The sequence below is a fragment of the Vigna unguiculata genome, chromosome 7 (assembly GCF_004118075.2).
Source record: "Vigna unguiculata cultivar IT97K-499-35 chromosome 7, ASM411807v1, whole genome shotgun sequence".
Taxonomy (NCBI): domain Eukaryota; kingdom Viridiplantae; phylum Streptophyta; class Magnoliopsida; order Fabales; family Fabaceae; genus Vigna; species Vigna unguiculata.
Genome location: NC_040285.1, coordinates 21,797,407 through 21,812,710, shown reverse-complemented (window position 1 = coordinate 21,812,710; position 15,304 = coordinate 21,797,407). Strand labels below are relative to the sequence as shown.

The following is a 15,304-nucleotide window of genomic DNA, read 5'->3' as shown; positions in this document are numbered from 1 at the left end:
AGTACAATTTTCAGAGAGTAGTGTTGTTTTTCTTTCTTTCTTTTTTTTTTTTGTAAAGAAGATGCTAACCACATTTGTGCTGAAATTGGTATATTTGGGATGAGATTTGATTCGTAAGATAAACACCTTTATAACCGTGTTTTGAGGATGCCAACTAAGATTAAGATGCCCTAAACAAAAGGGTAAAATCAGGTTGTGGAGGATGTCTCCTTTTGACATGTGGAATCAGAACAAAACCACATATAATTTCTATATATAAGCTGCCAAATGTCAAGAACATAAATATCTGCTCCACACGTTAGTTAAAATCTCAGGTTTATGCTCACATGTACACAGAAATTGGGGGAAAAGCAAAAAGCTAAATTCAGTGAATATATGCTTTGTAGAAAAAGATATTGTGTCGGACATGTTCATTATATATTCCAAATCTTATCAACTTTATCGAAAATAAAAATGCCAATTTTTGTTTTTTCCTTTCATCTAAAATATGCGACAAAGAAAAACATATAGTACACAAAATGAGTAAAATAAAAATAACAACAAAGTTGTGGCAAAGGAAAAATATACACATGTATTATAAAATTTCGAGTCTGATTTATTTGTTGAGTATTTTTTTGTTTTGTTCTTTGTCAAGCATTAAAAATATGTTGTTTTGATATTTTAAAGATAATTTTAATATATTTTAAATTTTTTAGATTAATAGTTATCGGTGTATTTTGAAGGTTCATTAAAATAAAAAAATCAAAAGAGAATCCAAATTCTAAAATTTCATGATTACACTTAAATGGTTTAATAGAGAAATGACGATGATGTTGAGTGAAAGTATTATCAATAGAATTCATTTTTCTTTAATCTAAAATAAGATATAAATAGAGAAACATTTTCATCCATAACCAATCGTAAAGAAGATACAATAATTTAAGATAACAATTCTACAAATTAAATAAAAAGCATATTTATAAAGAGGAAGAAATGAAAGAATGTTGAAATTCCGGAAGCTCAAGAAAAATAACCATTGTTCTAGCCAATTTTATAACAAAATTTTTCTTTTGTTCGAATAATGAATGGAGAAAATTTTTCAATGCTATAATTTCAAAATTTCCCCAAAATAGAGGATCGGTGCTTCCAAATTTTATATTTTGTATTGCCAAAAGTGTTTAGTTTAGAATTTCTGGTTGTTATTTATTTTGTAGTTTTTAAAATTATTATTACAAGTTTAAAAACTTTTATTTTTATGTTTCTACAGTCAAATTCCTTTAAAAAATCAAGAAAATTCATATTGATCGAATAAATTGCATGAATGAAAAAAGAAATAAGCTTAGTAATATAATCATTGTAGTGAAAAATCTAAAAATTAAAAATCATTCATAGGGTGATCAACCTCTAAACCCTACTGAAAATGGGGAATTGTTTAGGGAAGATGAGTTTGTTTAGAAGCGAAATTTCTTTACCTTCTTTTACTTAGTTTAGTTCTTGCCTTCAACAAAATTTAGGATTTAAGTTTGTATTTTGTGTGTTTTAACTTTGCTAGTGACACTTTTCTTTTTGATTGAATAATTCATAAATTTATTTATTAATAATAGAATAAAATTTAAAAAAAAATGGTCTGTATGAAATAATGAGTTTCAATTTTTGGACGAGAAATATAGTGTATCTGACTATTAGAATTGGACTCGTTCTTTTTGGGGAGATGATTTCATAGAAAACGAGTGAATGAATTTTTTAGAGAGGACAAATGATAAAGTGGTGTTGTTCCTTTTAAGAAATTTGGAGGTGAAAATGAAAATACTTAGAGATAAAATTTATAAAAATTTATGAATGATTTGATAAATGTGACATAAAAAAATATTTTAATAGATTTAGCGGTAAGATTACATATTTGTCTTTATGATTAAAATTAATAGAAAATGAAATGTGATTAATTAAAATTATTTTAAAATAAAACATCGATGATTATTTTATAAAAAAAATATTAATAGATGTAATTAATTTAAAATAAAATGTGATTGGTTAAACATAATTTTAATTAGATATTGAATTATAAAAAAGTACAACTATTATTAATTAATTACTTTTGTCATTATAAATTTTATTAGTATTTTATTTAGATTTTGCATTATTTCTCCATTAATATTATTTTTAAATAATTTATATTTCATTATTATTATTATTATTATTATTATTAAACCTATTGTTATTATGATTATTAGTTATCTTAGATCAAGGATCATTTGGTAATTTCATCTCCTCAAATGACCCCACCTTATGAGAGATAGAATTTCACCTCTTTCTCAAATATGCTCCCTCATTTACCTAGAAATTGTTTTGAAAGGAACAAACATATCATTCTCACTTATTCTCTTACAAATAATAAATATACAAAAAGGAACACATAAAGATATTATTGATTAAGTTGTCACTAATGTTGTAATTAAGCTATGGAATAATTTGTTAATGGAGAAAAATTAAAGAGGGAATGAATTGTGTTCTTAATAAAAATTGTGGTTTTAAAATGTTTCCCTTTTAATATCAAAGTTTAATTAAAATTCTTTTATTTATTTTAATAAACACAATAAAATAAAGAGAGTAGGTAAGAGAAAATTCCACAAAATATTTATACTAGTTCGGATAAAAAAATCCTAAGTTTAGTTGTTAATCTCTCAAAACTGAGATTAACTCAATCATTAAAATAAACCAAAGTTACAATCAATGATAAGAAAAATTAGGTTTAGAAAACCTCTCTTGAATCATACGAGAAATGAATCCCTTGAAATCCATAAGGGATGAAAACACCTTCTTTGAATCACACAAGAATGAACACCTCCTTTGAATCACACAAAAGATGACTGACTTCTCTTAGTAACAGTAGCAACACTCAAGATTCATTTTATGAAAGTTATGACTCTACCCACGCTAGATTTTTTAAAGCCTTTCCACAGAGAGTTCTCAAGTACTCTGACTTCTCTAACTCCTATATATTCCAAATGAAAGCCTACCACTTTATTTATAGAAGCATATTTAAAAATTATAAGTTAAGTCATAACTATCATAGATAATCGTTTATCATAAGTGATAATAAATTATCAGAGAAACTTTTATAAAAACATTTTTTTTTTGATGTGATAATCTATTATTAGCCAAAATAATCTATTATCAGCAAGTGATAATCGATTATCAACAGTGATAATCAATTATCACATAGACTTTTCTCAAAAATAATAGATTATTATTAAGAATAATAGATTACTCCAATGAGTTTTGTAAATAAATAAAATTCTCTTGGTGCTCTAATGCTTGTGTTTTGGGTTTTTGACTTTTAACATACTAATTTAACTATTTTAAATAACATACACAGATTACAAAACCTAAACAATTAAACCCGTAAGTCTTAATAGCTCTTGAGTCGAAACATTCTTTTAAGTCTTCAACAATTTTTCATACGTCATCATTACGTCTTCTATATTTCTTCATAAGTCATCATTATCATTAATCATCAAAACTCCTTATTAAAGGAAGATGTCCATCTTTTTCTTTTTTTATAATAACTAATACATCTTTATTTACTAGAAAAAGTTAAAAGTTACTTTACACATTTTAAGTTTTTTTTTTAAAATAATCTGTTACATTGTGCTAAAGTAGCTAAATCAACTCTAATAACATTACAACTTGATCGACACTAATATTTAAACTGCTAAATTTATATTTTCTTACAATAATTTTAAAATAATTTTTTGACATCTTTATCCTAGAAAATGTAAAAGTATTTTATTAAAATGTGTTAATAACCATTCTTGTAATTTAATCAAAGAATAAAAACTTAAATTAAAACTTCATCCATGGCAATCTAACAAGAATGATGAAGGTAGACAAAAAAAATTACATCATTGTAATCCTAATAATAATATTTGAGCAAAAAAAAGGGAAATAAAAAGATAAAAAAGAAAGATATTATGAACATGAGTAAAGTCATTCTGAAGTAAAATAAGGAGACGAAATCTTAAAATTTGTTCACTTTCTTCACAGTACCTGCTATAACACTATCTTTAATAATAGGGTAAATAATAACCGTTTCTAATCTATAAATATTACTTCTCATCAACGAGATACATAGAAGGTTTAACTTAAACATTTTTCAAATTTTCTACATCAATAATAAATTTTAATTTCTAAACCATTTTATATTATAAGTAAATAATTTTTATTTTTAAATAAAGTAAATAACTTTTATCTCTAAATCAGCTTTTATTTAATAAATTTATTGTTTTCTCTCTAACAACACTTCCCTAACAATAAAAATACAGTGCCAGAAACTCTGAGCACTGACACATGAATAATAACATTTTCTGACATTTCACTTTTTTTATAATATTAACAGCAATGAAGAAATAACATAAGGTAGTAAATACAATCATAAGTCATAAATGTTTTTTTTTTCTTTCTAACTGAAAAAGAAGACTTTCTAGAAAGGACAAATTATGTCATTTTAAATAAATAACACTTTAGAGGTTAAACTGAGGAATGTTCAATACTCTATACTTAAATAATTTTAAAGATTCAATACCTGTATGTTAAAATTGATAATAAATTTTAATCTTTTAGCTGAAAATAATTCAAGTTACACATGATTAAAAAATAGTGACATAATAATGTATAATATTGAGAGAGTTTTTTAGAGCAACTTTAAGGTTTTATCACTGCCCGTTTGCTGTTACAATCCACAAAGCGGATGAATCTACCTTTGCATTTTTTAAAATCAATCATTTTTAAAGCTAAATATATCTAATACAGATAAATATTTTTTCATAAAATTGGTTGGTCGCACAATTAGATTGTGAGTATGTCACAAAATAATTTATATCACCTACGATAATCATCTCTTAAAGAATTAGGTACTATTGAAAATTGAATGCTTACCACTAGACTAAAAGTTATAGCTAATAGTTAGGGCACATTTCTTTTTACTTAAGAGTGTAACAACCCAATCTAAGTGTCATGATTCGGTTGTGATCCGACCCACTTTGCCTTTGTCACGGGAGAGTTGATGTCACCTCCAACAATCTCCCTCTCAACAATTAGATTCCTTGGCTCTGATACCAATTATTAGTATCGAACATTTATTACTAGGCCAAAAATTACAGCCAATAGTTGGGGCACAACTCTTTTTACTTAAAAAGGTAATAGTCCAAGCGCCACAATTCGATTGTGACCCGATCCACTGTGCCTTTGCTACGAGACAATTAATGCCTCCTACAACAATCTTCCTCTTAACAATTATCTTACTATGAATCTCACTTGAGTTATAACTTGACCCACCTAATCTTCGTTATAAGATAATTATGCAACCTGCAATAATTAGACCTTAAGCATTATAAAATTACTTAAAGGTGAAAAAAAATTAAAGAAAAAACTTAAATATATGATTTCGAATTAAATAATTTATTTGAATTTTGGATAAAAGAATTATGTAAATATTAAGTTGGTATTATTACAAATTAATAACACGTAAAGAAACATATAAATTGAATAATAAAAAAGTATTTCCACCAAGACCTCAACAAGCGCATCTGGTGTAGTGGTATCATAGTACCCTCCCACGGTACTGACCGGGGTTCGATTCCCCGGATGCGCATTGGTATTAATTTTTTTTTTCATTAAAATATTTTTTTTTTTTTGGAAAAGTGCTGTATTTTTACATTCAGCACTTAAATTTTGCTCTGTCTTCGTAGATATGGTGTTGATTAAATCTAGGAAAATTATATTTTAATGCCCTTATAAGAAAACACTTCCACAATAACTTAATTTTAATAATATATTGAGAATTCTATTTAAACATAGGATAATTTCATTATATATATATATATATATTAAAAAATTATATTTTATAAAAATTTTCTTATAAATTTGTTCTAAAATTTTGTAAGGAAAAAACCTTTTTTGTTATTTTTTCTTAGAGTTTTAATAGGCAGGTGTTTTGTAATTTTTGTTAAAAATTTTAATCGGTAATTAATTCTTTTACAGATAATTATTTCCTATAGAATTATGAAATTTGCAAGTATTTTTCACAAAAAGATTTGTGAAAAAATATGTTTTGTGCAAAATATTTTGCAAAACAATTGGTAATAATTTCTTGCAAATTATTTTTTATAACAAAATTTGTAAGTATTTACTACAAAATAAAAAAAATAGTAGGAAGTATGTGTTTTTTAGTAGTGTTATGCGAAAAATGTTTTGTACAAAATATTTTGCAAAAACATTGATAACAATTTCTTACAAATTATTTTTCATAACAAAATTTGTATGTATTTACTAAAGAAATTAAAAAAAAAAATTGGTAGGAAGTATGTGTTTTTTTAGTAGTATTATGCAAAAAATGTTTTTACAAAATATTTTGCAAAAACATTAGTATCAATTTCTTGCAAATTATTTTTCATAACAAAATTTGTAAGTATTTACTACAAAAATAAAAAAAATGGTAGGAATGTGTTTTTTTAACAATATTATGTGAAAAATGTTTTATACAAAATATTTTATAAAGAAATTAATAACAATTTCTTATTTATATGAATGAATTTTAATTTCATGAAATTTTTTTTCAGTCGTTAATTTAGTCACAAATAAATAAATTTTATTAATTTATTAAAATAATATTAGTGGCTAAATTAATAAATAAAATAATGTCTAAATCAGTGACTAAATTAGTAATTAAATCCGGTGACTAAATTAATTTATTTATATTAAATTTTCTACTTACCAATAAGTGTTGCATATTTAATTTTACTAAATAAAAATAAACTCAAAAACATATAGTTAAAAATAATTTTATTCATGATTCAACATAATTAAGACTTTCTTCTTTCCTGAACAAAACCTCAACTTCTACTTTTTTTTTCTATTCTATTTTATACAATCTAGTTAACTCTTCAACTAATAAAAATTGCATCACTTCCTATAGTCAAGTTACATATCCTCTCATATATTGTACGTAGTGTTTAGGTGAAGAAAAGATCAAATATATTAAATATGTTGACATAGATAAATTGAGTCACAATTACATTTTTTTTTTTATAAATACTTAGAGAGCTTAGAATTTTTTAATTGAGTCTTATTCAACTTTCGATCAGAAAATATGAAATAATGCAGATCGTGAAATCTTAAGTTATTTTTTTAAGCATGATATTGTTTCTTTAAACTACAGCAAATTATAAAATAAATATTTTAAATAATTATAATTTATATTAAATAAATAATTTTTTACTACATAAAATTTTCAATGTCTAATTATCATATTAAATATATTTAATAAATAATATTTATTTTGGTTGCAAAATCGGTGGCTAAAATATTACATATTAAATGATATTTTAGCGGCCGAAAATATTTGGTGACTAATTATCATATTAAATATATTTTATAAGATAATATTTATTTCGGTCACAAAATCAGTGACTAAAATAATACATATTAAATAATGTTTTAGCGACCAAAACATTTGGAGGCTAATTATCATATTAAATATATTTTATAAAATAATATTTATTTCGGTCGCAAAATCAGTGACTACAACAATACATATTAAATATGTTAGCGACCAAAATATTCAATGGCTAATTATCATATTAAATATATTTCATAAAATAATATTTATTTCAGTCACTAAATCAGTGACTAAAACATTACATTTAGAGACAAAAAAAATTTGATCACAAATTTGGTCACTATAACAATTAATTTTACTGTACATTGATTCGGTTCCGAATTCGGTGGCTAATTTGCGACTAATACTATTTGGTGGCTATTTCAATCAGAATTTGCAACTAAATTATTTTGGTGGCTAATTTTGGTGGCTAAATTACATTTTTCTAGTAGTGCCTTTATTATTATGTTATTACAAACTTGAATAGATTATATATTATTGTTTTATCAAATCATGTGGATAAGACATTCTTGTGCTACAATTGATCTAGTGCACTTACTGGACAAATTTACAAACCATCAATTGGGTCACAACACCATACATAAACAATTTTGATGAAAAACAAATTCCAACAAAAGTTTGACCAATACATATGAATTAACAATATTTATAGTGTAATATCTTAACTAGATATTACCAATTTAAATAAATATAAATAATTAACATAAAATAAAACTCATCATTCATATAATTCTCTTTCACCAAAACGTGAGAAATTCAAAACTTTATTTATCGCATCGAAATGAGTCATGTCTCACTCTTACATAATTACCAAAACCATATTCCAAAACCATTACAATTCAAAGTTCGTAAATACCGAAAAAGGCAATACACAGGAAATTCAAAACTTTATTTGTCGTGCCGAAATGAGTCATATCTCACTCTTACATAATTACCGAAACCAAGTTCCAAATCCATTACAATTCAAAGTTCGTAAACACTGAAAAAGGAAATACATAGTAAATAAACCATAGTCTTTAATCAAATCCCACTAGCCCTCTCTCTAGCGCTAAGCATCCACATCTTAACTTGCAACAACACATGCTCTCGTGTAACAAGTTACACGATCATTACCACACACAAACAAATAGAGTGAGCTCAAAATAAGAGAAATAATAAACCATATAATGTAACCCAACTCCCGATCAACGATCGTTCTGAGCATTACCATCCTTAGACACTAGCAATCACAACCACCACTGTGCTTATCCTAATTCTACACACTCTGATGATATCCTTAAGATGACTCTTGCTGCCACAAGCTTGATAATGTCCATTTTTACCTCTTTTGTGTGTTTATTGTCATGAATAAATAAACTCTTTCCTAGCTTTTATCTTGTTATATCCTCAAGTTTAGTGTGGTTTGTTTTGTTTTGTGTTTCAGTTGTTTTATGCTTGTTTTTCCTCTAATATCTCTTTTAAATGTGTTAAATAAGTTAATAGGAAATATTTGCGGTGGAGGAAAACAAGCAAGAACTCAAGGGAGCATGATTCAACAAGAAAATATTGATTTTGAAGAAAATACCTGCGTCGAGCGCCACTGGAATCACGCCTAGTGCTTTAAATACATAATGTTGTCAAATTGCCCAAGGTTGAGCGGTGGAAATCTAGAGCTGAGAGCCACAAGGCTGAGCGGTGGCGAACTGAGGCTGAGCGCTAGAAGGCTTAGCGATGGAAATTGGGGCTGAACGCCATTCAATTCGTAAAACCTGGCGTTGAGCACTGCTGAGATAAGGTTGAGCGGTGATGTCGCTGACATGTCAAAAGTTGGGTTTTTAATCTTGTTTGGGTTTTGACAATTCCTAATTTTTTTTATGATAAATAAACACTTTTGGGTGCTTGGAGAGCCTCTTGGAGGTTGCTAGGAGCGTTGGGAATCTCTCCTGCTCCTCCTTGGGTCTTCTCCTCCATGCATGGTGGTTTTCCCGCGTTTTAGGATTGGAGAGGAAGATGTGTTACGAATTGAAGATGGAGACACGAAAGAGAGACACAATTGGAGTATGAAGCAGTTGCCTAAAAACTTGGAAGAGTGCTTGGATCTTCTCTTTGATTTTCATTTCATCCCTATCTCTTTATTTTGTAATTTATTTTATTTTTTATTTAAAAAATTGTTAAGACTACATTAGAGTGAGCTTAGAGTGGGTTTAGCCCATTCTATAGAGTATGTAATTAAAGTTAGAATACTTTTTAAGCGTCTAATATCCCACCAACTCTTTTTTTATGGAAGCTAATTTAATAAATTCTTGTAGTGTTATTTTGTCGGGACCTATGCAATGGCATTATTGTTGGTACAAATATGTAGAAAAATGTTTATTGAACAATACGCCGAATCAAAATTTATTTTTATGGAGTATTTTGGTTATTAAAAATGTTAATTTTTTGTATTTGTAAAGAAAGAGAATAAAAAAGTGATTATAAAGTATGTGCAAAAATTTGTTGGGTGTTAAAATAAAAGTACCGAAATATGTAATGTATTTCAAGGTTATTAAAGGAGAAAATAAAAGAATCGTGTGAACTTGGAGATATAACATATGCAAGTGCAATTTGTTCAAGAGAAAACGATAACAACAGCAAAATTTGCATTACATAAAAGATGAAAGATGAATATGGGAAACGGGGCAACGAATTTGATGAACTTATGGTGGCGAAGCATCTTTTGAAGTTTTGAGAGTACACGACATGTGGTGAAATGCGTTGGTCTCTATTTACTGCTTAGATTTGGCTGCATGGCAAGAACCTTAGACCAAGCTGGTCTTGCAGTAATATCAGCAATCCATGCAGTAACATGTGGTCGTGATTCAAACAACTTCTTGCTCGGTGTGTTCATCAAGTAATGAATGGTGGGAAGGTGATGCAGATCCGCCAAGGTGAAGCACTCACCTGCCAAGTATTTGTTTTGAGACAGTGTTTTCTCGTAGAAATCAAGAATACTACCTAGTTTCCCTTCTGTCTCTTCTACAGCTGCTTGATCTGTTGGAATCCCATACATAGGCTTTACTGCAAGCTCCCATACAAGTTTTGAAGCTGCTTGATCGTACTTTTGGCTCTCTATTTCCATCCACATTCTCACCATTGCCATCTTCTTCGACTCGTTGCATATCAGTTGGGTCCCCTTTTCAGCATACTCATGAACAATATATTGAGTTATTGCCCTTGATTCTGTGTTTCAAATTGTTAGTTCCATGTTCCTGTCTACTACTAATGTACATTTAGACAAAGAATATGAACACTTTTTTCATATACTGAAATTTCTTAAAAATCAGAAAATTTGGTGAGTGTATATATTTAATCATATATATCATACCAAAGAGCTTCAAATCTCCATCTTCAAACGCTGGAACTTGCCCAAATGGCTGCATCAGAACGAGGTGAATAGCAGAATTAAAAATTAGCTAAACAAGGGTTAATACCAGTGGAGCCATAAGAAAATTTTACTAAATGCTTACATTGAGCAAAATGAAGGGTTCCTTTTTGTGTTCACCATTTTTCATGTCAACGTGAACAAACTCAAATTCAACCTCCTTCTCGTACAGGGAAGCAGTAGCTCGCATGGTGGCTGTGGAGAAGGGGCTTCCATGAAGTTTTATTGTCATGATTGAATCTGAAAATTATTTTTTTCAGTGAATTTGGAGATACGGAAGGGAGTGCGGTTTGTGATCAGATTAGTATATAACATTGATAGAAAATTACTTTCCAGGAATTTTTCAATGAAAGAAATATTTGTAGGTCAGACAAACAAGCCAGATAAGTAGAGGGAACTATTCTTCCGTCATTTTTCTTGAAAAAGACGAGCCAGTAAATAAAATAACATTCACGTGTACACAGTGCTGTACTGAAAGTATTTTGAAACGAAAAATGTTTTTTCACAACAGATACATTGATAACTAAGGTATTTTGGCTATTAAAAAAATTTATTTTTTATATTTAAAAGAAAGAGAAAGATTGAATGTTAAAATAATGAATGTACACACATTGTATAATAATTTATTAGGTGTCACAATAATACTAACCTTTTGAAAAAGATAATTACCTTATCACAGAAGAGCATTTTTCGTTGTTGAGATAAGTAAATAACGATTGCATTGGTCATGTACAAATAAGATATTTGACATCACTTTTACACCAAAATCTTAAGAAATGGTGTTATGGGTCTTTATTCTTATATAGTGTTTAATTTTGTCTATCTTATCTAATGTGAAACTTTGACTCACACTTGGACTATTCCAAACAATCTCTCCTCAAGGGTGAGTCCCTTGTTTTTTTTTTCATATGATATATTTCCCTCCAGATGTATGAGTGATCCCTTTTTGGTTATGGTTATGCAGTCAATCACTCTGAACCATTGGCTCTGATATCATTGAAGGGTTTATATATTTTCTCATATATGATCATAGTCATTGAGAGATTGTAGTTCTATATATATATGTCATTGGTCTTACAAATAAAAGATATTTGACACCACTTTTACACCAAAACCTTAAGACAATGATGTTATGAGTCTTTATTCTTATATAATGTTTGACTCAGACTTGGACTATTCCCAACAAGAAGGGTGTGTTTTCTTCTTCTTGGGAATAAAGATAAATGTGATTATATAGGAAGAAGAAAAAAGTAGATTAGAAGGCATTTTGGGGGTGAAAATAGTAATTAAGTTTTAAGAATCACATTTTACTAAGTAAAAAACTTATAAGATTGTGATAATATTTTCTAGAAATACGAAGTTTTTTGTGTTATTACAAGAGTTAAATATGTTTTTAGTCCTTTAACTTTATTTGAAAATTGGAATTAGTTATTTTTGAAACTTTGGTTCAATAATTAGTCTCCAACTTTATTAGAACCGCATAGATTTAGTCATTTTAACCAAATTTTTGTTAAGTTTATTTCATGTTTCAAACAGATTAATTTGATGATAACATTCAAGTTGTTTACACAATTTAACACATTTTCGCTTCAACTTTATGAAACACATTTAAAACGTTAAATCAACTAAACAAAATTCAATTAAAAAAACTAAATTCATACAGTTCCAACATTTAGGAACTAAATTAAAACAAAATTTTGAAAAAATACTAATTCCAAATTTCGCTTAAAGTTAAGATATCAAAAATATATTTAATCATTGTTATAATATTCCTAGTCTAAATTCAATTACTTACTACAAACGTGGTCTTACCGAGATGAGAACTTGTTATTTAATTTGTAAAAGAAAAAATTGCATCAATCTTGGAAATTATTACAGGGTTTCTGGAATCTCATTAAGAGTTTAATGACTATACTCTCATAATAGAGACTTTTATATTGTTAATCAATTAATAAATACTTAATGTTAGAAAATAAGCAATAGTAACATACATTTTTAACACACGATTGATTCAATTTTATACAACATTAACTATAAAGTGAAACTTAATAGAAAAATCGTTATTTTTAATAAATTGTTGTCAGTAACAAATAATACATTCAAAAGAATATGCTATTATCCTTGTGTAATTTCTTGACTAAAACTATATTGATGCCTTATTAATCTTCGACGAGTGGAAATTTTGACGAGAAAATGTAAATGTTAAAATTAAAGTTCAGATATTTTAAAAATTTGTATTATCCAGCCAATAGGTTTTTCCTTATTTGTTTAGTGAACCAGGATTGAAAATCTTCAGATTTCTGCAAAAAGAGATCTAGTCTCCTTTTTGCGTGTAACTTGAGGAGTCATCGTTATATGACTGTATGTATGTTCAGTAGTTTTGATAAAAGCTTTCGATGTATTGTACTGACATAATTTGTTTTATTTGTTGACATGTGAAAAACTAAGTTAAAGTTGACAAAAGTAAAAGTATACATGGTAAGTAAAACTAACATGAAATTAATTATATAAAAGGATTCAGCTTACGTTCAAACACTACAACTTAATTAGTTTTTTAAATTAATGAAATGAAGATAACGGGACTCATAGTCCTTCTTAAAGACACTTGAAATGAAAAAAGCAAGAGTTGAATCATAGTTGCTACACTAGACAACATAGTACAACAAACTAAGCAGGTAGAAGCTGAAAGAACACGGAAACACTCATTCTTGATTCTTACCAAAAGTCATTCCTGGCTCAACCTTACTGAAAGCAGGCCTAGAAGAGATATCTTCCCACCAAGCTTTTACATGGGGACGCTCATTGATCATGGAAGCACAAGGGGTCTGCATTAAGTAGTGAGTTTCAGAGACATGGCAAAGATCAGCCAGGCTATAAAACTCCCCAGCAAGGTACTTAGTGCTGCTCAGCTTTTCCTCGTACACATCCAGCACCTTCTTAAGCTTCTCAACGTTGGTGTCAATCACTGACTTGTCCGGTTCTTTGCCCTGGAAAGGGGCCACGAAGTGCTCGTAGATAATAGGTGAAACTGCTGGCTCGTAGTAGTGAGCCTCTACCTCCGTCCACACCTTCACCACTGCACCTTCTTTTGCGTCCTTGTGCCTTATCAGATCAGGTCCCGTTTCCTTGAACTTTTCAGCTACGTATGCAGTAATGGCCCTGGACTCTGTCATGCATAACCTCAAAAAGATACATTATTTGAACATTCAGAAAAAAAGATTGACACATTTTGGGCCACTGCTTCAGAAAAAGTTGGAGAATCTATGAAATAGGACTGTTCACTAAACAGATGCACTTTATAAGACATGCATTTGGAATTTAGCGACCATCATGTTGTCCAGAACCTCCACGTGATTTGAACTGCTAAGGATTCATGTTCTTGACATATCTTGACAACACATATGATAATTTTGTTGGAACAAAGACATGCTTGATACATAAATCTGATAAAAGCTTGCATTCTGGGTAAGATTTTATGGACAAAAGGGGTTCATGCAAAGTTTAAAAAAAAAAACAAAAATTGTAAAAATATTATCCCGACTGAAGAAGAAGAAGAAGAAGAAGAATGAAAGTATACCAAAAAGAATGAGTTCACCGTCTTGGAGTACTGGAATCAAACCAAAGGGCTGCATGTGCAACACTAGAAAAGTTAGCGGGTGGGGGGTAGGTTATAAGAGAAGAAAAAAGTTGAAGGGCTTACGTTCTTGGAGAGAAAAGGAGGCTGTTTATGCTCTGCAGTGAAAACATTGACCGGAACAAGTTCAAAATCGACCTCTTTCTCATGGAGACAAATCATGACACGGGTGGTGTTTGTGGACATAGGTAGACCATAAAGCTTGAGCGCCATTGATTATGGTTACTTACTACTACTACGGCTGTGGACAGAGAGATGTATGATATGAAAGAAAGGTCCATTTATGAAGAGGTTGGAGACGAAGCCTGCGCGCGATTTGAGTGTGGGGAAGGTTAGATTTGTCGTATTGACATGTCATGGGAAAGTGTATTTTATTAGATCTAAAGCTCTAACGTATGCGTGAAAACAAGGTGAAAACTGGAGTCTCAGATTTGGACATGTTGCTGTCAGGTGCGTGCGGTCCCAAAATCTGTTTTCACTGACATTGCAATACAATACTGTTACTTACTCATACCACCAAATAAATAGTCTTACTTACTTACTTACTTTCTCCTTTTATATTCACTGCTAGAACCAAGAAAAAAAGTTATTCCCTACCTATACATGGTAAAAGAGAAAGACGTGTGAGAGATATTATAGCGGTTAGAAAATCAAACAATACAGTGTGTTTTTGCTTCAACTCTCAGGATGCATGTTTATTACCAGTACAACTTCAGAAGTATACATGAGTTTGTTCTTTAAGTTAAATGAACAAGAAACTAACTACGAAAGTTTTCAGACAAAAAAACCATAAAAGCTGAGATAATCATGTAAATGAAACCACTGACTTTATTTT

At 28.8% G+C, this 15,304-nt stretch overlaps 2 protein-coding genes and 1 non-coding gene across 3 annotated transcripts; 1 reads left to right on the top strand and 2 right to left on the bottom strand.

Moving 5' to 3' along the window:
• The first annotated feature begins 5,558 nt into the window (after positions 1 to 5,558).
• TRNAG-CCC lies at positions 5,559 to 5,629 on the top strand. The gene has a single exon. It is a non-coding gene; the product is annotated as a tRNA-Gly (tRNA).
• Positions 5,630 to 10,175: 4,546 nt separating this feature from the next.
• LOC114189734 (glutathione S-transferase-like) lies at positions 10,176 to 11,067 on the bottom strand. The gene is made up of 3 exons (XM_028078400.1): positions 10,921 to 11,067; positions 10,779 to 10,827; positions 10,176 to 10,633 (listed from the first exon to the last, which is right to left on the bottom strand). Exons 1-3 carry the CDS (start codon positions 11,065 to 11,067, stop codon positions 10,176 to 10,178), a joined length of 654 nt encoding a protein of 217 aa, XP_027934201.1.
• A 2,287-nt stretch (positions 11,068 to 13,354) lies between these two features.
• On the bottom strand, positions 13,355 to 14,746 carry LOC114192472 (glutathione S-transferase F13). The gene is made up of 3 exons (XM_028082205.1): positions 14,536 to 14,746; positions 14,413 to 14,461; positions 13,355 to 14,001 (listed from the first exon to the last, which is right to left on the bottom strand). Exons 1-3 carry the CDS (start codon positions 14,680 to 14,682, stop codon positions 13,538 to 13,540), a joined length of 660 nt encoding a protein of 219 aa, XP_027938006.1. The 5' UTR covers positions 14,683 to 14,746; the 3' UTR covers positions 13,355 to 13,537.
• Positions 14,747 to 15,304: the final 558 nt, after the last annotated feature.